The sequence below is a fragment of the Sphaeramia orbicularis genome, chromosome 15, assembly GCF_902148855.1.
Source record: "Sphaeramia orbicularis chromosome 15, fSphaOr1.1, whole genome shotgun sequence".
NCBI lineage: Eukaryota > Metazoa > Chordata > Actinopteri > Kurtiformes > Apogonidae > Sphaeramia > Sphaeramia orbicularis.
In genome coordinates this window covers 12,587,123-12,612,003 of record NC_043971.1, presented here as the reverse complement: position 1 = coordinate 12,612,003, position 24,881 = coordinate 12,587,123, and the positions used below count along the sequence as shown (strand labels likewise).

Below are 24,881 nucleotides of genomic sequence, written 5' to 3'. Positions count from 1 at the left end.
GGCCCCCGGGCCGCATGTTTGACACCCCTGATTTACACCATCACACATCATTTTCTATAAAATCCTGAGATGCCTGTAGCATCACTGTCCTTTTCATGAGTTCAGGACTGTTTTCAGAGGATTCATTTAGCTTAAGAAGAAGCAAAAGTTGTTCAACTTGTGAAAAGACACTTCATCCTCCAGTTTATCACAAAAACTTAATGTCAGTACATTTAGAGATGCAGTTTTTAGTGGGCATGAAAAATACAATTAAATACCGTACTATCTGGATGATCGGCTGCACCTGACTAGAAGCCGCACCCACCCCATCTCCAACTTCTCACCATCGATTCATTGATGCCAAGCTTAAGCACAGCAGCTCTACTTCCTTCTTCGACAGCCAGATCGATCGTTAACCCAGAAAACTTAACCCTTTCATGCATAGTAGTCACTGCAGTGGACAGTTATTCTACAGCTGGTCTCTTGTATATTTATAGATTTTGTTGTTTTACTTGCATATCAACCAGCACAGTGGATACTTATGCACAACTGTTCTTGATAAACCTGATCTGCAGCAACATATTTGAGTGTAAATCAATTGCTAACTGTTATTAGACTGTAATTAACAGGTATTTTGTTTTTGTTTTTTACATTGTTGTGTTTTGTTTTTTGCATATTATTTGAGTGAGTCATAACTATTATTATAGTATGTTAAAATGTGAGAAAACATCAGATTAGCAACATTAAAAAACTAGAAGCACTCGGAGAGCGCAGACCTCCGCCAAGGCTGATCAGTGGCCCCCCCTGTGGGCCCCCCCACGCCAAGGAGGTTATGTTTTTGCCAGGGTTTGTTTGTTTGTTTGTCTGTCTGTTTGTCTGTCCGTTAGTGTGTAACATAACTCAAAAAGTTATGGACAGATTTTGATGAAATTTTCAGGGTTTGTTGGAAATGGGCCCCCCCGTGGGCCCCCCCACCCCCGATCACCACAAAAATGTAATCATTTCTTCCTTATCCCATTTCCAACAAACCCTGAAAATTTCATCAAAATCTGTCCATGACTTTTTGAGTTATGTTGCACACTAACGGACAGACAAACAGACAGACAAACAGACAGACAAACAAACAAACAAACCCTGGCAAAAACATAACCTCCTTGGCGGAGGTAAATATTTATTTCCTAGTTTTCACACAGTATGTCAGTAAATACATGTTTCTTCGCTTCAAAAATTAAATGCATGGTGTCCAGCTGAGTGGACATTTTTGTAACTCCTTGAAAAATAGGTTCATAAAAAAAAAAAATTCAATCACATTGTGTTTTTTAATGCCTAAAGAGGAATAAAAACACTCAGGAAAAAAAATCTTAAGATTCGCATAATTCATGCATGAAAGGGTTAAATTAGCCTCATCATTTTTGAGCTGCGGGTTCACAGCATGTGGACAAAAGTAGACCAGAAATCACGGTAATGCTGTCAGAAAAATGTAGAGGAGTCAAAAACAGTATAAAGTATATTAGTATAGAGTCGTATGAAATTAAAAAACTTTTAAATGCAAGTACCTCAAATTTGTACAAGGGTAAAATATTTCAGAAAAGTGCCTGGACAGTAAGACCTGGTTACACTGTTTTTCGTGCAAAACTGTATCATTGCAGTTGTATTGTAAAAATTCTATTTGTTATGAACTACAAAGGTTTTTTTTGGATTGACCCTTTGCATGAATGTGATTGATTTCATTTGAAAACTGATAAAATGCTAAAAAAAAACAAAACAAAAAAAAAAACTGATGTGTAAGGGCCTGCAAAAACTAAGTTTGTGTCCCGGCCGAAACTTTCAACAAGTATTTGTAACATGTTAACGGCTTATGTTCAAGTCATCCGAGAAAAAGTTAAATATTATGTTCCACAAATTATCTATAAGACATTTATGACAGTTGAATTGTTGAATTTCCAATAATACATTATTATTCTGCCACAAATGCTCTAAACTCTGTAAGTGGAAAATCCAAATAGAGTGTCAACTATAATTTATTTTTAAAAAATTACGCAACTGCTGGAGGACTGGTTGAAAATTGTTGATGAAATTCACAAAATGGAGAGATTTATGGACAATTATGCTGAGGCTGTAAGCTGAACCTTACAGAATAAGATGGGGCAAATGGACTAGTTTCTTTAAATACAATTAATGGGTGGTTTGTCTCATAGTCCTAGGAAATGCTTTATAAACTGCTGCTCTAAAAATTTTATCAATCAGGTAACTTGATTGCTATTTCATAACTGCAACCTAGATTATCATTACTATTAGACTGTGACTATTATCTGTTGTCGACTGTCATTTGTTATGTTCTGTATGACAAAATGATAAATAACTAATAAAAATTAAGAGTCAAAAAAAATTATGCAACAATTGTGGCAATAAACTTAGATAATGTTGCAAAAAAATTAGGAGTTTACTACCTGCTTAAGTAGGTGCAACTTAAATAGACATTTGCACTGTGTTAGAATGCATATTTATTTATGTACTTATTTATAATTTTTCCTATAAATTGTGACTCCCTGATCCTGCTGTTTGTGTTATGTATGTTTAACCATGTTTCTTGTAAAATAAGCAAAAAAAAATAAATAAATAAAAATTAGGAGTTTAATTTTCACCAGTTACTTTCATGTATTTGTGTTTCACTACAAACAAGTGATCACTGGAGTCAGGTTGCTCTACTTCAGTGTTTCTCAAAATGTGGGGCGGGCCCACCTGGGGGGGCGTATGGGATCATTTCTAGGTGGCTATTTTTTCTTCAGGTTAGAACGTATAGCAGGTGGAACTAATGTTTTAGCGTTGGAGCACCCTGGACTCATTTTAGGGACGTACAACAAAAAAATCTACTGCCATGGTGATCTCTCACTAGACTGGACAAAGAGTTTAGGTTTGGAAAATGGACAAGGATTGGACGGGAAAAGAAAAAATGTGCAATGTTTCTGTTTTTGCACAATTTGCACTTTAATGATCTGAGATGTGCAACGTAAACGGGCTCATTGCAGCCACTGATATTGTTATAATGTTCATCTTTGTTACCAAAATTTGTTTGTTGTTCTATAAAAAAATGTACCTTATTGTCATAGTTGTAAGATAATTACTTATTTCCTATTTTTATTTGGAAAAATAATGTTTCAGGGAGCAGTCTTGTTGAGTTCATTAGTATTGTTCAATCAAAAACTAAGTTATTTTTTATTTGCACAACAAATTATTCAAGGAAAAGCAAAAAGTATTCTTATGATACTGATGTTTCTTTCAGTCAAAGTAATAATTGCACCACAGGTACAATGTTGTTGGGGTTGAGGGGGGCTTGGAGATTTTTCATGCTCCAAAGGGGGGCCCGACAGAAAAAGATTGAGAACCACTGCTCTTCTTCAACCCAGTGATATGTTTTCCTTTACCGACATGGAGTGTGGTTTGTTTTTCCACTGCAGTGTTTCTTACCTGTAGTCTTAAATAACCCCTAATACACAACCACTGATCTGTGCACACGCTAATAAAAGCATTTCTTTCTGCACTGATGCCCATGACAAGTTGAAGTGGTGATGGAGGATGCACTAGTGAGAGGAAAGCATCAGACCTGTTCTTTTTGGAGTGTTCGTCCTTCCCTTTCTTCACTCCAAAGATCCTGGTGATCAGAGTGCTGAAGAGAAGCGTGGACGAGTTCCTCACCTGGGATCAAACAGAGCGAGACTGTGTATTTAACATAGAAAGCAAACATCAGTGAAACGACCTGTCAGAAGATGTGACCATGCAGTTTTGGAGAGGAAACCGTGCACTGTATTGTATATACTTTCAGCTGTCGGCGTGTACGGGCTAAATTTAAAGGAGTTGAAAATGGAAAAGGAGTATTTTAAGCCTGATGTGAAACCTCAGCGCTGGTGGTGCAGGAGATGATAAATAAAGATTCAGGTGAAGTTGAAACTCACTGCCCAGACAGGGGAGGTGAAACCGAGCACGGCAGCCTGCATTCCATCGGAGACAAACGGAATGATGTTTTCTCCCAGACGGGTGTCCCGGTACAGAGCCCTGAGGATGTTCAGAGCATGGACCTGCACGGAGGTGGAAGGAAAATAAAACAAAATCAAGAACATTCAACTGTTCTGCCAGGACATACAACATTAAATCAAACAAGACTTAAGAACTTAAGGAGTATACTAGGAGTATTACACACCTTTAAAAACGTCAAGGTCAAGTTTACTTAATTAGGACATTTACAACAACATAGAGTTCCCAAAGTGCTGAACAAAAATACAAGATATGTTAAAACTATCAAAAATATACAGAAATATAAGATATACTAAAACTGATCAAAGAGATACACAATAATAGCATAAACAGAATCTAAAAACACAACCAGAGGATAAAACAAAAAAACTCACATACTTGTATTTCAAAGCCAGAGAAAATAGGTACGTCTTTAAAAGAGATTTAAATCAAACAAGTGTTCAGAGAACGCAAACCTCCGCCAAGCACCCCGAACGGTGTGCATGTGTGGATCGACTGTTTCTTTTGAAAATGAACAGTTTCAAGGTTGTTCTATACAGCAGAACAAGTTGAAGCTTGGTACCAGTCATGTGTATGTCAAATTGTATTAAATTCCAATCAATATTTGTTGAGTTATAATGAAAAAGGTGTGGTAAATGGGATTTTCAATGTTAAATTGAAATGTCCACAGAGTCCACATTCCACAGTGGATGTAGGCAATTTTGTGCCAGATACAAGATATTGTTACAAGCTACAGGTGAATCAAATTGGAGGCTAATCGGAGTCATTTTGAATTTTTTATGAATTTTCGAAAATTGCTCAATGATGAGAGATAGGAAAATTTGAGATTTTGTGACCTTCCTGTGACCTTGAACTTTGGCCTACTTGGCCCAAAATTTAATAGGTTGGTCCCAGAGCCTAGGCCTATCTGTGGGTACAATTTGGTAAAGATGGTTGTAACAGTTTTCCCGTAAAGTTGCTAACAAACAAACAAACACGCAAACAAACACACAAAGCAAAGAGATCAGCATACCTCCTGGCAGAAGTAACCAGATAACAGAACAGAGGGGTGTACTAGGAGGACCTTTAAAAAGATCAGGTCAAGGTCAAGGTCAAGTTTATTAATTAGTACATTTACAACAAGAAAATCACTTGGAGAGCGCAGACATCCGCCAAGACAGATCTGCCCCCCGTGTGTGTTTGTTTGTTTGTTTGTTTGTTTGTTTGTTAGCAAGATAACTCAAAAAGTTATGGAGGGATTTTCATGAAATTTTCAGGAAATGTTGATACTGGCACAAGGAAGAAATGATTAAATGTTGGTGGTGATCGGGGGGGGGGGGGGGGGGGGGGGACAACATAAGCCCAGACTGCTGTACAAACATATAAGTAAAAACACAAGATATGATAAAAGTAGTAAAAATATATAGAAATGTAAGATATATTTAGGGTGTATTCAGACCTACTTCGTTTGGTCAGTTTAAAACAGACCAGAGTTTGTTTCCCCAAGAAGTCAGGACTTTATTTTTAGGTGTGAATACAAACATGCAAACTCTGATTCGAACCAAACAAGCGGTAGCAGTTTCTGCTAATGCGAGTTAATGACACAAGAACAAAAGGGCAGAAAAATTCACCTCAGATTCTCTCTAAATTAAGATGTAAGTTTTCTGGGTGGTCTCAGTTCTTTTCCAAATGGACTCTGGGCTGGTTCACTTCTGGTGTTAAAATAACCAGCCTCGAGCCAAAACAAAGCAAGAAACCATGAGCCTTTTTGTGCTTGACGAGCCACCGTAGCTGCATGGCATTGTGGGTAATCAACAAAACTGGAAGTAGCCGAACCGCATGGGTAGCCAGAGTTAACGGCAGCAGCCATGAGCCGTGGACAGACGTGGAGCGACGAGGAGAGTGAACGTCTCATTAACATTTGGTCAGATGCCGTTACTACGCAATGTGTCTGATTCACCCCACCCCCGACTTTTCTGTCCAATGCCAGGGCAGTTTGTCACATGTGTGCTTCTGGCTACAAATTTTAGTCCACTCGCAAAAAGTGCAATGAGAATGCAATACGACCCATACGAAAAAAATAGTCTGCATTCGATCTGAACCGAATAAGCGAACCAAGAGACTTTCCAGGTGTGAATACAACCTAAAACTGGTAAGAGATATACAACAATAGGATAAATAGTATCTAAAAACACAACCAGAATAAAACAACAGTCACACACTTGTATTAAAAGCCAGTGCAAATAGGTGCGCCTTTGAAAGAGATTTATGGACTGTGCACATGTTGGGGCAGATGAACCACTGTTCCAGCTTCGTTTATACATTTATTAGGATTCGTGCAGATCTACCTGAGGCACGGTGGAGTTGTCAGTGTTGCGGTCAGAAGAGGGCGTGGCCAAGGCGATCAGCTCCCTCATGGTCATTTTCAACAGACTGCAACTGGACGACTTGGGCTCAGAGGAAAGCAGAGCCTGAAAATGAAGAAGCAAAAAAATGGATGGTACAAGATGAGCCAACTGTTCAGCAATGGGTTCAAATAACATGGGACATTTACAAAATGGAAAAAATCACCTTCACCGTTAATCTGAAATTAGAAATATTCATCAAACATTGGGAAAAATGGGAAAATTATGGGAAACTATACATGCCAAATGTTGCCATGGTGATATAAAAGGAGACTATTTGAATTAATATGTATTTTTTTTTTTTTATTTTTTATTTTCTGTTTGTATTAATATTGCTCGTAATCTTTCTTTTCTATTGAATGTTATACAAAGCTAGATATGTCCATACTGTCATGCTGTTCTCTCTCTCTGGATGTTTAAAAAATAATAATAATTTCCAATCCCTAAGAAAATGGGACAGAAATGTATTAGCCTCATTGAGCCTTTTTTTTGATGGAGAGTCTTTTTTAGAGAGTGAACACTGTGAGGAAAATGTGGCAGATTGATGTGACTGGAAAATGTTGTATCTCTTATGCTTCAATAAAAACAAATGGTGCTAAGAAAATGAAGAAGCACTCAAATGTTAGATGCTGCATCTTATTTATAGCAGATGGGGTTTTCCTCCCCTGATTTTCACCTTTTACAGATTTTCCTGAATTGTACTCAGATGCTTAGCAAATATCAGATTTTGGTATGAACTCGTCATGGTCCTGAATTGACCCAAACGTGCAAAAAAAAAAAAAAATTCCTTTAGCATCCAACTGTATGAACAAGTCACCATTTACAATGAAAAAGGTTGATGTTCATGGCAAATTTCCCATCTTGGCTTTATGTGTTTGTGTTGTTTAGTTTAGATTACAGACTGTTGTGGTCTGATTTTTTAAAGCCCTATGAGACTAAACTAAAGAGTGGAAACCTCCACCAAGGCCATAGTCCACTCTCTCCATCCCATACCACGATATTAGTAAACCGCAAACACACCACAAATTATGACTTACGTTTTCCTCCTTTTGTGTCAGTTGGTGCCATTGGCATTTTTTCTGTGATGTTACCATTCTAAGTTAACCTTCAGTCTTAAAGAAAGTGCAGAACAGCACCAACCTCTATCCTTTTTATAGATCTAGTTTGACATTTTGCAGAAACTTAAACAGGAATGATCGCATAGTCCTCTAAGTTTAGATAACAGAGACGGATATATTTATTTAACTGCATATTTAAAGTAAAGTAAGTAAAGTAAATTTTATTTATAGAGCACTTTTCACAGACAGAGTCACAAAGTGCTTTATCAATTCAAATCAGAATCAAATTAAGTTTACAGAGACCCAACAGAATCCTTCAGGAGCAAACACTTGTGATTGGTGACAGTGGCGAGGAAAAACTTCCCTTTAACAGCAGAAACCTCGAGCAGACCCAGACTCCTGAAGGATGGCTGTCTGCCTTGACCAGTTGGGGTTAAAGAGAGAGAGAGAGAGTAAAGGAGGAGAAAAGAGAGAGCGATAGAGATATAGAGAGACTGGGGGGGGGGATGACACATGGAGTACGTTATGATGAATACATAGAGTGTAATCAGTCTGTGGTGGTCCTGGGTCAGGTGGGAGACTAAAAAGCCTTTTTGAACAGGAGGGTGTTGAGGTGTTTCTTAAAGCTCTCTACAGAGTCCATGGACCGTAGGTGTAGAGGCAGGTCATTCCATAGACGTGGTGCCACAGCTTTAAAAGACCTGTCACCGCGTGTACTAAAACAGGTCCGTGGAACCATCAGCAGGTGCTGTCCTGAAGACCTTAAGCTACGAGTCGAGCTGTAGGGCTGGATCAGGGAAGCAATGTATGCAGGGGCCTGGCCATGTAGGGCCCGGAAAGTTAGCACAAGAATTTTGAAATGAAGACGATATAGAACAGGGAGCCAGTGGAGAGATTTAAGGATGGGAGTGATGTGGGTTCTCCTGTTTGTGCGGGTCAGGAGCCTGGCAGCAGAGTTCTGGACAAACTGTAGACGGGCCAGCTCCTTCTTGTTTAAGCATGTAAACAGGCTGTTGCAGTAGTCTAAGCGAGAAGATACGAAAGCGTGAACGATCATCTCGAGCTCATTTGTGGACACCATAGATCTGAGTTTGGAGATGTTGCGTAGGTGGAAGAAACAGTTTTTGACTAGCTGTTTGGAGTAGAATTCTAAAGACATGTCCTGGTCAAAGATGACACCCAGATTCCTCAGTTTTGTCTTTACCGAGGAACTCAGGTCTCCAAGGTGATGTTTGATCCCTGGGATTGCACTGTCCGGGGCAATGATGAGGGTCTCAGTTTTGCTGGAGTTCAGCTGGAGGCTGTTATCATTTAGCCACTGCTTCAGCTCTGACAAGCAGTTTATTAAGGAACTCAGTTTGTGGGGCTCAGAGGAGTTAAAGGAGCAGTATATCTGGATGTCATCCGCGAATAGATGATAGGAGACATCACTGTACTGTCGGATAATGTGGCCAAGTGGGAGGACATAGAGTAAGAATAGGACTGGTCCCAGGACAGAGCCTTGGGGCACACCACACAGTAGATCCGCTGAGTCAGATTGGAAGTTGTTTATTGACACAGTGAAGCTTCTGCCGGTCAGGTAAGAGGAGAACCAGTCTAGCACATGACCTGACATCCCTACCAGGTCCCTCAGTCTCTCAATCATTATGGTATGGTCCACTGTGTCAAAGGCCGAGGAGAGATCTAGCAGGACCAAGACCGTGGATTTCCCGGAGTCGGCCGCCATCAGGATGTCACTAGACACTTTTAATAGTGCGGTTTCTGTTGAGTGGCGTTGTCTAAACCCAGACTGAAAAGTGTCATAGATCTGGTGTGTCTCCAGAAAAGCTGTAAGTTGTTTAGACACTGCTTTCTCAAGGATTTTGGCCAATAGGGGGAGCTTTGAAATGGGCCTGTAGCTTTTGAAGTCTGTGGGGTCCAGTGTGGTTTTCTTTAGTTTAGGTATTATTGTTGTAACCCTTTAAGCGCCAAAGTCATGAAACTACGACAAGCAGCATAACTGAAAAAGAAAAGCACAGAACTCCGCCAAGACAGATCTGCCCCCCCAAATCACCACCAAAATTTAATCATTTGTTCCTTGTGCCAGTGTCAACGTTTCCTGAAAATTTCATGAAAATCCGTCCATAACTTTTTGAGTTATCTTGCTAACAAACAAACGCGCAAACACACAAAGTAAAGTGATCACAATACCTCCTGGTAATGGAGGTAATGAAACAGACATAGTTCCAGATAGTGACAAATCTTGTTACCACCTCCCACCAATAGATGGCAGACAAGTGCCCCTTCAATCGTAACACCGTTTCAGGGCATGTATCTACTCAAAATTAAGAAGAAAATCCAGTTTGAAAGGCATGGTCCCGGGCTGATTTAGCAAGTAAGAATAGTTTATTTAGTTTTAGTTTTGATAAATAGCGACAGATTCGGTTACTCTGCTGCTTGGCTAAAAAGCTACTAAAACGTACTGCATTTTACCTCCGACTAAGGTTTAATTTAATCTATTTTAAGGATAAGTTAACCAAAAAAAAAAAAAAAAACACAAGGAAAACTTCCAAACTTCAATTTTACTAAAAGTTACACAATCCAATATGGCTGCCGCCCTGTGATGTCACAATATGCAAATTAGATGAGTACATTTACTCCCATCATAGACTTTTGGCCATACCCAATATGTTTTTCCGTTTATAGTATGACTATCTCTAACCACTTCCAAGCTACAGCTTTTGGAAATCTTGATATCAAAATTGAATATTTTGTATAGTATATACAATTGTCCTCAAAATTATTCATACCCCTGCCATTATTTGTGCCTTTTTGTTTTTGTGATGAAATGAATGAGATTTGTCAAGTTTGTTTATGACTTCTATGTGATACACAAGTGAAGGAATAATAACAAATTAAAGCCGCAAGCGGCATCTAAAGGCCCTCGCCAAGGGCACGTCCAGTGGAAGTATGCCCATCGTTCAGCAGGTGGCACTCTAGCACCAAATTTCAGTTTCTTCTGATGAATGGGTGTAGGCCTGGGAGATTGACAACTGATTCAAATTTGAGGGAAATCATTGCTCGTATGTCCGAAGTAAGGGAATTTTTGTATAAGTAAATCTGTAGGGGGCGCTATGCAGCTAACATTAAATTTCTTCAATTGAATGGGTGTAGGCCTGCACGATGTACCACTGAGTCAAATTTGAGCCAAATCGGTGGTCGTATGTCCGAAGTAATGCAATTTTCGTGAAGGTAAATTTGTAGGGGGCTAATGAGCGAAATGGAAATTTCTTTTGATAAATGGGTGTAGGCCTGGGAGATTAACAAATGATTCAAATTTGAGCCAAATTGATGTTCGTATGTCTGAAGTGAAGTAATTTTCGTGAAGGTCAAATTGTAGGGGGCACTATAGCTCCAAATTTCAAATTTTTCTGACAAATTGGTTTAGGCCTCAGAGATAGACGTCTGAGTCAAATTTGAGCCAAATTGGTGTTCGTATGTCCGAACTGAAGCAATTTTAATAAAAAAATTAAAAAAAACTTGAAGGGGGCGCTGTAGTGCAAAATTTCAGTTTCTTTTGACAAATAGGTGTAGGCCTGGGAGACAGATGTCTGAGTCAAATTTGAGCCAAATCGGTGTTTGTATGTCCAAACTGATGTAATTTTTGTAAATGTACATTTGTAGGGGGCGCTATAGTGCGAAATTTCAATTTCTTTTAGTAAATGGGTGTAGGCCAGGGAGATGGATGTCTGAGTCAAATTTCAGCCAAATCGGTGTTTGTATGTCTGAGCTGAAGCAATTTTTGTAATGGTAAATTTTTGAAAAAACTTCGCAAAGTTTGCAACCTCGTCACACAAAAACGGTGACACCGATTCAAAAAATTCGGCTAACTTTTTATGTCCCACTTCTCTAGATACTGTACACCGATTTTGAGCTCATCCGGTCAAACGGCTTAGTAGGAGATAGTTAAAATACGACGTCAGCGAAAACGCTGACTCAGCATTTTGGAAATTTCAATCCAATATGGCCGACTAAGGGTTGGTTTTGGGGCGTGGCCATAATAATATTTTTTGTTTGTCTCCTCATGATGAATCTGTGTACCGATTTTTGTGGCTCTACGACAAACTTTATGTTGGACGTGTTCCCATTGGCGTAATGCATTTCCACTTTTCAAGGGGGCGCTGCTGCAACATTTCTTTACCGACATCTACGAAACCTATACGTAAATTCAATTTCTCGCACTTCTGAATTTTGTGCAAAATTTGGTGAGTTTTCGTACATGTTCAGGGGGTCAAAATTGAGCTCAAAGCGCAGGAGAAAGAAAAATAAGACAAAAAAAATAAATAAATAAAAATAATAATCTGAGCAAGAACAATATAGCCGTTTCTATGGCAACCACATATTTGACCTTATTTGAAAGCTCTCGAGGTCCCCCACATGTCTGTGGGGTCAGAGGTCACGTGGCGTGGACTTACACATCACATGACTGACCCCGAGTGGGCGTGTCCCATTGACTCCCATTCATTCTGAGCAGGTGTAAATATGCGATTTGTGCACATGTCATATACATCTTCGGAAAGGTCTCAGTGCCGTGAATGTGAATATGTGTGAGAGTGGCGACAGTGGCGAAAGGCGACCGCGTCACTGGCGATTTTGTCCCCATGCGCCCACTGCAGACTCAATAGGCCCTGCGCCGGCTTTACTCGGCTCGGGCCTAATGATACTTGGAGAAATACTTTATTTCAGGAGTATTTTTTTTATTAGATTTCCAATAAACGCCATGTTCAAAATTATTCATACCCTAGGCTTACTCAGTCCAATGTCTGTTCTTAATAGTCAATAGAGTAGCCTTTGTTCTTGATGATGGTTCCAGTTCGTGTCCACAGGTTCTCTTATGTCTCCTGTGGGATGGTGGTCCTCTCTTCCTGGGCCAAAGCCTCCAGCTGGGTCCAGTTGGATGGTCTCCTACCCATCATTTTGGTCTTCAGCTCCCTCCACAGATTCTCTATATGATTTAGGTCAGGACTTATGGACTGGGTATGAATAATTTAGAACATGGCGTTTATTGGAAATCCACTAATAAAATACTGCTGAAGTAAAGTATTTCTTCCAGTATCGTTTGTTGTTATTCCTTCACTTATGTATCACATATAAGTCACAAACAAACTTGATGAAACTCATTCATTTCATCACAAAAACAAAAAAATCACAAAAAATGGTAGGGGTATGAATAATTTTGAGGATGACTGTATATTGTATATTATGTATTGTATATAGGGACTAAAGAAATTAGCCTTGGCTATAATCTTGCGTATTGGCACATATTTTGTTTGTTAATATGCACTGTCCCTTTGGGGGAAAAAAAACGTCAAACTTCAACATTTTTGAAAAAAACTCCGGCCCTAAAAAGGTTGATGCAGGGGTTCCCAACCTTTTGTGGCCCGTGACCCCATTTTAACATCTCAAATTTCTGGTGACCCCAGACATTCAAAAAAGAGCTATTTTTTTGCTAAAACAATTTTTTTTTTTATCTTGCAATAGTTTGCTATACTATGTTGCAAATAAATGTTAATTTTAGATGACATTTAGTCTATATAATGTATATTATTATGGACGGAGGCAGAAAAGCCAGGTGTAGATTACTGCACAAAGTGAGAATTTTATTTTCCTTGGTCAGGATATGTACAGTCAGTCCAGCTTGGATTTACAAGGTTGACAATTAATACTGAACAAACAATAACTCAAAGTATGAATTATGAAAGAGCTGCAGCATCTGAAACCGACCACACTGAACATTTGACAGATAAACAGTACCACGGTGCTGCAGTTTCAGCTTTAGAGTTTGTCATGTCTTTTATATTGTTAACTCAACTCAACCTATATTTTTTAATAGTAATTTTTTTTTAATCAATTACTTGAAATTTCAGGTGACCCCATTTGAATTCCAGGTGACCCCACGTGGGGTCCCGACCCCAAGGCTGAAAAACACTGGGTTAATGGATAAAAAAGCAGCTATGTTCAAGCATATAGACCTGGGGTGTCAAACTCATTTTAGTTCAGGAGCCACATCCTCCCAATATGATCTGAAGTGGGCTGGACCACTGAATTAATAACATAATAATATATAAATAATGCCAACTCCAAACATTTCAATGTGTTTTAGAGTGAAAAAAGTAAAATTACATTATGGAAACATAATGTGCATGTGCCATTGCATGTGCCAGGTGTGGAAGTGGGGAATGTACGAGCGGGGAGGTGACAGTCATTGGCTGCTGTGTGAGGATGGAATTCTCCCACTGATGGAAGCCAGCTGTGAGTCTGGCCCGGGTTGTGGTGAGGGTAAGGTCTGGGAGGCATGAATGAAGGGTGAGGATGAGGAGGAGGCAAAAAGGCACCGTCTGGCTCTGATGGAGACGTGGGGGGTTGGTGGAAGTAGGAGGAATAGGAAGAGGATGACTGGCCTCGTTCCTGTGGACTCTGTCGACCCGGGGTCAACTCAGGCCAGCAGATCCTCCTCGGTCTTTCTGCGTGAAGGAATGCAGCCTCCAGATCTCCCAGACTCCCCTTCTGCTTCTCCATAGACTCCTCTGTTTCTCCATCTACATCTGAACCATCCCTTTCTCTGCCTCGTTATGCTTCATCTCCCCTCCGACCGTGCTATATTTGTAATTTACTGTAAACCTTAGCCGCCATTTCTTTTAAAAAGTGACTCAGGCCTGCCAACAGGGATGCTCGCAGCATTTTATGATTGAAATAATTCCTCTAAATTCTCTTTAATAACTGCAGATCGGTGCATCAAAGCCCCGGATGCCAATTTCAGAAAGTCAAATCTGGAAGTGAATGAAAGACCAACTTAAAACCCAAAAATAACGATTTAAAACTGAGCGTCTAGTTAAATGATTTCAGATTTTAGAAAGCGCAAATTCCTCAGTAAACCAGAAAAAGGCAAACAGACGCATAAAAACACGAGTGAGGCGGTGATGTCAGACGAGCGGCCGCGCAACTCGCACCCATAACCACAAGAAAGAGCAGAGCCCGCTAAAATTACTGCTGTGATAAAACATGAACTCTGTCATGTCTAGTTTTAATATCAGTTGTGTGCTGTAATCAGAGGAAGTGGCTGGATAACAGAGTGAGTCAGTGGAGTGTTAAGGCTGCTTCATGAGAGATTACGACGCATTGTTTGAGGTGTGTGGGATTGGTGACTAATAAGAGGGTCAACCAGAGGACAGAGTGTGTGTGCGTGTCTGTCAGTTATGTATGTATGTGTTAAGAGTGCTTCATTTGAGTGTGTCTTTGAGAAGGGAAAAAAAAAAGACAGAAAAAGACAAAACTCAGTGTTCGTCCAGCGGGAGTGTTCTCAAAGTGTGCCAGGGACAGCTGATTGAATGACTTTTGGAAGCAAATAGGAACACAAACACATTTATGCACGTAGACACACAGAGGTTTTCTTTTACAAATCCTCTGAGAACTTTTCCAACATCTACTCCCTGATTTAACATTTACTTCAACTTCTATCAGTCAAAATAGGAATCATATATCAGGGTGCATGCTTTTTATCCACATAAAAAATCCAAACTTTTTCAAAACTGCTATTTTTTTCCCCCAAGACCTTGACTTTATGCATTTTTATACTTGCGTAACTAGTTTTTTGGTTGAGATTGTATTTGTTGTGTGTAGTAGAAAAGTTCATTTTAATAAATATGAATTAGGGCTGCACGATTAATCGATTTTAAATCGAAATCGGATTTTTTAATTAGGACGATTTTTTAAACAGGGAAATCGTAAAATCGATTTCATCTCTCTCGTGCCTGCGGGCCACACGCTTGCGGGCTCCCATAGGCTCCTCCTCCTATCAGTGACAGCGGTCTGTCACAGAAGTCCGTGTAATGACCGGACTTTAAATGTGTTCATGAGCCCACAGTACTTATAGCAATGTAAGCCGGCTTCACGCACGGATCCCGCAACTGAAATATAACTGCATGCGGATCATTCATTTTCCGTTGTCCCGGATCCGTACCGTACTGTCTTCTTCCGATCCGGGTCTCGGGGTGATCAGCCTCAGCAGAGGAGCTCAGACAGCCCTGTACCCACACACATCCACCAGCTCCAGGATAAAATCCCTCCAGTGTGTCCTGGGTCGGTCTGTTCCACTCACGGATCCCCCAATTTAAATAGAACAACCGCATGTGGATCACTCATATTAACGTGGTCCACGCACGCTCAACTGATGCCTGTCACTGACTTACACTGGGATCACTTCTGTGGGCCCAGATACCCAGGAAAAAAAAAAAAAAAAAAAAAAAAAAAAAAAAAAAAATATATATATATATATATATATATATATATTTTTTTTTTTTTTTTTTTTTTTTTTTTTTTTTAATAATTAATTTGGTCCTCTTACTTGCTAAATTTTTCATTCACAAATGTAAGTTCTGTAACACAAAACCAAATATTATTTATTTTTTGAAAGATGTTGAACTTTATTTAAAGCTGTTAGATAAATCTGGAAGCAAAAAGGCAGGTATAAAAAGGTATAAAAAACATAAGTATTTGCTCTGATTTGGACATTGTATTATGGTGTATTCCCCCTGGCAAACTTAGGTTATTTTCTTGTTGTATACATTGCTTGTATACTCTACTTCATTCAATAAAGATTTAATTAAGAAAAAATAAAACTTCTGTGGGTTCATCACGTGATACCATCACAGATTTGAGGTCAGAGTAGTGCCTTGCATTGTGGGCTGCTCACGAAAACGACATGCTGACTTCTGTTGTCTTTTGTAGTTTTACCCAAAAATCGAAATCAAAATCGAAAATCGAGTTTTTAGAGGAAAAAATCGGGATTTTTTTTTTGCCAAAATCGTGCAGCCCTAATATGAATGAATTTGTTATTCATTTATTTATTTCAAACATGCACAGAAACAAAATAAAACAAAACAAAGCAAAATAAGACAAAAACAAAATAACATTTAAATGTACAGAATCTATCTTCAAGTACACGCAAGTCTGAATTTTGCATGGTCAATTTTGCAAGTATAAGCATAATTCGCAGTAAATTATGTTTTACCAATAGAAACGTTTTCAAAACATATAAAAATCACAAAAGTACATGAATATCACACAAAAAAAGTTTCATTAGAATCATTCCAGTACCGACCGGTTAGTGAAATCATAAGTTTTTTAGATGCTTTCTTCGTGTATTTCTTATCTTACAAGATTATGTGCCTTTGTGCATACTCTAAAATTTGAATATGTGAGAATGTTTTTTCTATACTTTATTAAGACTTTTACACAAAATTCCAGACTTTCCAAGGTCGGGAAAACAGCGTTTCAAAATTCCATACTTTTTAAGACTTTCAAGACCTGCACAAGCACCCTGTAGATATAGTTGTATATAAACATTAAGAAATACCAGAAAGACAGCTTAAAAAATAGCAAATGAAATAAAAATAAAAGTGAAGTAGTGCAAAGAAACAAACAATTAATGGAAATGAGAATCAGTTCTCAACTAACTTCAGTGATAGCACACATTATTCAAGATCAAATTCCAGCACTTTTAAGGGTCATTTTACAATTTTTTTCCCTTATCGCTGACATAAAATACATATCTACTGTAATACATATACGCATGATTATTTTTTTCACTTTTTATCTCAGTAATTTATGTTGTATTATGCTATAAACATCTAAAATGTTGTTTCATAATAGCGACAAATAGAAACAAATATAAAAATATACCTGCAGTCGACCTGAGAGCACCTGGTAATTTTATTTTTTTGCCATAAAGTTGTATTTTTCAAAATGTATCACCTCTCGGTAAGTAGCTCTGAGTCAGCATCTAACCTGGCAGAGTTAATATTAAAAATAAATAAATAAATGACATCACAAAGTTAGAATTGCAAGCACTTTCAAGCACTAAAACTAACACAACATTGAAATTCATGCATTTTCAAGGATTTCAAGCGCCCATACGAACCCTGTAACTGACCTGGTTACATAAAAAATAAAATAAAACAATAACTAAAACATAATTGAGTGTTTTTCATAAACTCTGGGGGCAAAGCAACTATGACCTTTGACCTACGACCCTCGAGACAACCTGAAAACATCACCATCTCCGCTCCTGGTTGTCATCTGCATAAAAGCTACTAAAAAATGGAAACATAATCTATCCTGGGTGACTGGTATGACCACAGGGGATCAAACCTGAAGGTGCAAATGAAGCCATGACCCCACATCTGAGCACTGAACCCTAACCCATGTCCTACATAACATGCTAAGAGTTCAGAAGGTGGCGGGGTCTCCAACAATGACTTAACTGTGTCACCACCGCTCCACCACAAACTACAAACAGAGGAATGTGCTGTTTACTACACATGGAGTAGGTTTTGTGGTGTTTTTCATACAAGCGATGACCTCCTGCTGAATCCACCATTCCTATTTAACTGACAGCAGAAGCATTCCATTAAACCCACAGTGGGCTCATGATGATACTACACTTGAAATGGTGAGGACTTATTCATACTAGTGTGTAAGATTTAGGGGAATTTAACAGCACAAATTGAATGTAATGTTCAGAAATATGTTTTCATTAGCGGAAAAAAGGAACCATTACATTTTTATTACCCTAGAATGCGCAATTTATTGTATCTACAGAGGGAGTGGTCGGGCTTCATGGAGCCCACCATGTTTCTGCTTCAGCTTAGACTGAATGTTTTCCTTCTACTTCTTCTTTATCTTCAGTATAAGGTGACATCAAATTAGGGAAAAGCAAGATATTGAAGTAATTCCACTAATTCAGGTTTTGCTTTCTGTAAAATCTTGAAAAAGTCGCAAAATCCAGACTCTAAAATGCAGCCTGTTTGCTTATTGTGAAAAATTAATTGTATGTGGGACTTAGTTTTAGTGAGAAAATTGTTTTTTTCAGTCATGTTTTGTCTTCAGTTTTATTATTGAAATTATATATTCTTCATACCATACCATGACATGGAAAAAACACAGATATTTAATATTCTACATCCAGTGTTGCAGTGCATTACTGCCAGTGTGGACCAGAGTGTATGACTACACAAAAAAAGGCCTGAATAAGCAAAACAAATTTCAACTTTTAAATTTTTTATGGTCACCAAAGGACATGAAGAGGGAGGTATTCAGTTCATTACAATCTGCAACTTCACTCTAAATATCAAACAAATGTAAAACATTTTCCCTTTGTTTATTTTGCGGCATGAATAAGTGGCTGCAGATGTTTTATATGATTGTTCATTCTGATACTTGTGATACTGATGATTTGTGATGAATTGATTTTGTTATTTTGTAATTGTACTGTAGAATAACTTTTTTTTATCTTCATATAAATTGTTACACATATGTCAGCTATCCTGCCTTGTTTAGCCACTTTAGTTTCAATGTATTTTGTCACGGTTAAATAATGATTTATCAAAAAAGTAAAAATACGACTACTGGCCCTGTATCTCACTGGCATTTTCTATCGAGAATTAATACCAAGTTGAATTTATGAGGTTGTCAGATAGGTTCTGCCGCTATGTTAGAGTCCTGTGGTCTTGATGCAGGAGGTCAATGTCCCAACAGAAGTGGGTGGTACTTTCACCAGAGGATAACTCAACAAATTAAATTAAAGTCCATATATGATTTCCTGTTGGTAACTATACTGATATCTGTAACCATTTCCATGTTATAAGCCACCAAAATATGGCCTATTATAGGTAAAGGCAAATTTTCAATATTTCAGAAATTCGTAAGAAATTCAAAAATCTAAATTTCTGAAAAGTATGACCAAACTTTGTAGACATTGTCCCAAAGAAGCTACATAGAAAATTTGAAAAGAATCTGACTAGTCGTTTTGGAGAAGAAGGGTCATTCCATGGCAATTCAACCAATGGTCCCCACACGACCCCCTCAGAAAATTCTAAAAAAAAAAAATAAGATAAACGAACACATCCAAAATTTTAATGTCATATCTGTAATAGTTTAGGAGATACAGCCCTTTGAATTTTTTTTTTTTTTTTTTTTTTTTAATTTTGCAAATTTGCTTTTCGGCCAACTTTGAGGAGCTATATCTCCTTAGGTATTCAAGCAACACTGCTGAAACTTACTGTCTGGGGTGAAATCCCCCTGAAAAGACCATATTTGCATCAAAATAATTGTAGGTGCCTTCATGTTTGGTCCATGAAGTCTTGAAATCAGGTGAAAAGACTAATTCTTCAAAATGTTGGATGTGTTCGTTTATCTAGTAGGTGAACAGGTGTGAATTTTTTCAGAATTTTCTGAGGGGGTCATGTGGGGCACTTTCTGAAATCTGGCTGATTTGGGATGGAATGACCCAGAAGACTGCTGAAATTTAGACACTGATGACATTTAGTTTGACCCTTCGAGGTCACTCAAGGTCAAAGGTCATGGACTCAAATGAAAGTCCATATATGATTGTCCTATCAGTGCTCAATAGTAACTATATTAATATCTCTAACCATTGCCATGTTATAAGCCATTAAAATATGGCCCATTTTAAGAAAAGGCAAACATTCCTCAAAAACTAAAAAATCTAAATATCTCAAAACTGACGACAATGGACACAGCGCCTTCACAATAGCTCATGGCCTATCAATTGGTGAGCTAAAAAGCAGAGTGAGGACATTTGTTACCTCTAAGTCTCATATACACACCTGAATGTAGAAGGGTATCCCAGCGCTGCGTCGTGTGGCGCACAGTTTGGATGAAGGGTCGCTGGATTTGACCTCCTCCAACACCTCGGTCAGCCAACGAGCCGGAAGCTGCTGCAGGGTCTGGCTTCCACTCCTTGGAAAAAAAAACACAGACACATAAAGTAGGGACACAGACATAAATAACTCTATTTTTAAGGTTTGGACTCTCTCTCAAAGTGTTTCTTTGAATGAATTGTGCAGCTGTCCAAAGGAGGATTCAGTCTGCACTCACACATCAGTATTTTTTAAGTTTGTTACAGGACTATCGACTCATTTTGACATCAGTACAAGTGTTAATTCACCTGGTTACATACATTATATTGCCAAAAGTATTCGCTCACCTGCCTTGACTCGCATATGAACTTATGTGACATCCCATTCTTTGTCCCAAATTGTCCAAAATCTCTTGCTTCAGCATACCAAGAGATTTTGGACAATTCCATGCTCCCAATTTTGTGGGAACAGTTTGGGGATGGCCCCTTCCTGTTCCAACATGACATCAGTGCACAAAGTAAGGTCCATACAGGATGGATGAGAGAGTTTGGTGTGGATGAACTTAAAGGGGGGGTATGAGATCTTAGATAAATGGTTCGAGCAAGCTACATTTTGAAAATACTCAATTCAAAAGTCCAAACCCCTTTCTTCAGACCTCCCCTTGAAACCACGCCTCCAGAGTGCTGGCATGTGTAAAGCTTGCTCTCGAGGGTTCACGAGCGCTGCACAGCAAAAATTCACCCAGCCCCGATCCATGCATACCTCATTCAGTCTCCTCCAACACCCCCGCTCTGACAGAACAGCCTCAGTTCATACCTATCTTACGTTACATTTCCTAATGATTTATGTTAGTGACAAAACAGTTTTCCAATGAACTTTATATTCTATCCATCCATCCATTATCCACCACTTATCCAGGGCCAGGTCACGGGGGCAACAGTCTAAGCAGGGATGCCCAGACTTCCTTCTCCCCAGACACCTCCTCCAGCTCTTCCGTGGGGACCCCAAGGCATTCCCAGGCCTGGCATAGTCTTATATTCTAATATAGCTAATATAGCCAAGCTCTGGCTCTGGCTTTGTTTCGTGAACAAGTGCTCCAACCCTCCGAGAATGCACAATTCATGCACAAAGAGGGGTATGCGCAGAGGGGAGAGGGGGGAGGAACAAATGGCATTTGAGTTTGATAGACATATCATCGTTCAATCATTTCGATTGGGCGCTTAAAATGACTGATGTTTTTTCAGTCCTGTCCATTCCACAGGTGACTAAATTTTTTTATTTTTGTGTTAGAGCATTTCAGTAAATGGTTTTAATCCGGGTGTGAAGGGGATTTTAAGCAATATAGTAAAAGTGCTCCAGGAAAACATCTCGCACCCTACGTTTAACTGGCCTGCACAGAGTCCTAACCTCAACCCGATAGAACACCTTTGGGATGAATTAGAGCAGAGACTGAGAGCCAGGCGTTCTCGTCCAACATCAGCGTGTGATCTCACAAATGTGCTTTGGGAGGAATGGTCAAAAATTCCCATAAACAAACTCCTAAACCTTGTGGAAAGCCTTCCCAGAAGAGTAAAAGCTGTTATAGCTGCAAAGGGTGGACCGACGACATATTAAACCCCATGGATTAAGAATGGGATGTCACTTAAATTTACATGCGAGTCAAGGCAGGTAAGCGAATACTTTTGGCAATGTAGCGTATGTACCCTTTTTATGTTTACTCAAGGTTTATTCTATCAGTGAAGAGTACAAAGTGTAATATGCAAATACTGAACATGTTTTTGATGGATCGGAGTTCTGGGCTGTTTAATGCACCTGTATTCACATCCTGAGGGCAAAATTAGCATACATTTGCAGAGTTGTACCATTTCCACCACACCTTTGAGTTGAGTTCTCTAAAGTATATAACCTTACCAGTTTTGACCTGGGAAGACTTTTCCCCTAAAAATTATTTTGCTCAGAGTAGACAAAGACACACTGCAAGATAAAGAATCGGATTCCAGCTTCATCTGTTAACACCTCATAGTAATTCATGTTTCATATTTGTCTCAAAAGTTCAATATTTGTCTTGTATTGCATCCAAATCCTGTGTTTAATACCTGAGGACAATGCATGTCAGGATTTTGGATGCATATTAATTAATGACTATTATGTCAACATATTATTAATAATTATTGCCACTTTGATTTGATCTTCAATTCTATCTATCAGATAAGATAAGATGAAACTTTATTGATCCCACAATGGGGAAATTCACCGGTTAAGGCAACAACAGGATAAAGTCTAAGAAAATGTGCTGGTATAAAGCTAGTGCAAAAAACAAAAAATATAAAAAATAATGATAGTAATAAAGTACTAAAACTCTACAGGTTATATTAATATTTAGGTTAGAAGTAGAATTGAAACAATGCGTCGCCCATGTATAGTAAAAAATAAATAAATAAATAGGACCAATGGGCCAGTGGCTCACCAGCATGCTCTAACAACTTGAATATGCGACGTAGAGCTGAAACGATTAATCGACTGAAAGTGATCCAAAAATATAATCATTCAACCACAATTCTCCTAAATCAAAGCTTTGTTTCCTTCATTTCTTTGCTGTTAAACATTGGTTCCACTGTTGTGTTTTACAGGGATGCCTATTGTGATGCACAAAGAAGCTTCAATTCAAGAAAACTGCAATAGAATATTTCCCTTCAATCAATTCGAGTCAATTAATTGAATCTTGAATTTTTGCTTTCACTTCCAGCACCTAATCGATTAATCGTTTCAGCTCTATATGCAAGGTTCTCAGGTTCTGCCGCTATGTTAGAGTCGTGTCTTGATTCAGGAGATCAACGTCCCAACAGAAGTGGGTGGTACTTTCACTGGAGGATAAGTCAACTAATGACATGAAAGCCCATATATGACTTCTTATCAATGCTCCATAGTAACTACACTGATATCTCTAACTATTTCCATCAAAATATGGCCCATTATAAGTAAAGTAAAATTTTCAATATTTCAGCAATTTGTCAAAAATTCAAAAATCTGAATTTCTCAAAACTGTGGACAAACCTTGTAGACACTGTCCAAAGGAAGCAACATAAAAAATGTGAAATGAATCCAACCAGTAGTTTTGGAGAAGAAGATTGTTGAAAAGTAGCCTGCCCAGCCATTTGTCTTTCTCAGTGAGAAATCTGTCTGGAATTATGGGCCTTGAATCCAAATATGAAGGCGGGACTAACAGGCACTGAGTAAACCAATCACATATAAGACAGATATAACGTGATTATGCGACAGCCAGATCCCTAATGTCAACAAAACTCAGCATGTTTCCGTCATGGCATGCAGTGGTGGTGGTTGAATTGAAACTTCGGTCGCTGCATATGATGCATTGTGCAACACTCGCCCCCCAGACTTGTGATTGGTCGGTATAGAATAGATAGTGCATATTTCACAGCGATTGGCCAAATTCCAGACTGTTTTCTCAATACTGAACACACTGAGTAAACCATATAGCTGGCCAGGCTAGTTGAAATGTAAGACACTGGTGACCATGACCTTCGACCCTTTCAAGGTCATGGACACAAATGAAAGTCCAGTCATTCATCTGTTAAGCATCTTTACAAATACACTGTTGAATGGCTGTGTGGAATTTTACATTTACATCACATGATCATTTTACCTCCTCAACATCTATGAACAAAAACTGACCAGAATATTCTATACGTCCAGAGTTTTTACTTATAATAATGTATACGATTAGATTAGAAGTAAGTTTAACAAATGATGTAGCTTTTTTATTCCTTGTAGGATAAATTACTTATTTTCCACTGAGGTAATCTGGAGCCATTTCAGAGTCTATTCTGAGTTGTTTAAGCTTTAAAAGTCAAAGACTTGTCTTGTTGTTCCAGAGCAGAACCAACACTTGTTCTTGAACCAAGAACGGCTTACGTCATGTCCAACAAGACCAACTAAAACTTTGCGGACATAATTTTTTAAGAGCAAACAAGCATAAATGTGTTGGAGCAGTCATGTCTGGATCCAAATGTGGACTCTCGAAGCCAATGGGAAGGACAGATGATGTAGTCTGTCGTCGGTGTTGTTGCTCTACTTGAAGTTGGCGCTAGCGCTGCCTGGAAAGTAGAGACACACACCGACCGAGATAGTGATGTAATGATGTATGGTGTCTACGGCAGCTTTTAGAACAGGGGTGTCAAACTCATTTTGGTTCAGGGGCCACATTTAGCCCAATTTGATCTCAAGCGGGCCAGGCCAGTAAAATAAAGACATAATAACCTACAAATTATGACAAGTCCAAGTTTCTCTCACTGTTTTAGGACAAAAAACCCCTAATAAATTATGAAAATATTTACATTTTATTAAAAAAAATGTGAATAACCTGAAAAAACTGAAATTTCATCAGAAAAATTAGTGCAATTTTAACAACATTATGCCTCGGCTTATTATTTATACATGTACATTACACATAATGTTACACAAACATATGCATAATATTACTAAAATTTTGGAGTTTGGAACTAAAATAAGAACAATTTCTACAATATTATGTCACAACTTACAGATCACAGTGGATCTATAAATGCACAAAACGTTTAGTAACAGGCATAATATTGTTAAAATTCCACATTTCTGGTTGTTCATATTTGTTTTTATGTGTGCATTTATTTGCATTTTGTTGTGAAAGGATAGTTTAGTGTCTAATATTATTTTTTTACTTACATTTCTTA

The 24,881-nt window shown here is 38.5% G+C and overlaps 1 protein-coding gene across 1 annotated transcript in view; it reads right to left on the bottom strand.

The window, feature by feature from the left end:
• The window catches only part of thada (THADA armadillo repeat containing), a 285,860-nt gene that overhangs the window by 212,119 nt on the left and 48,860 nt on the right, over nt 1–24,881 (bottom strand). The window contains exons 23-26 of the mRNA XM_030156371.1: nt 20,119–20,251; nt 6,339–6,461; nt 3,933–4,055; nt 3,584–3,675 (exon numbers count right to left, since the gene is read on the bottom strand). Coding sequence (XP_030012231.1) covers nt 3,584–3,675; nt 3,933–4,055; nt 6,339–6,461; nt 20,119–20,251 — 471 coding nt within the window. The remainder of the gene's footprint in view (nt 1–3,583; nt 3,676–3,932; nt 4,056–6,338; nt 6,462–20,118; nt 20,252–24,881) is intronic.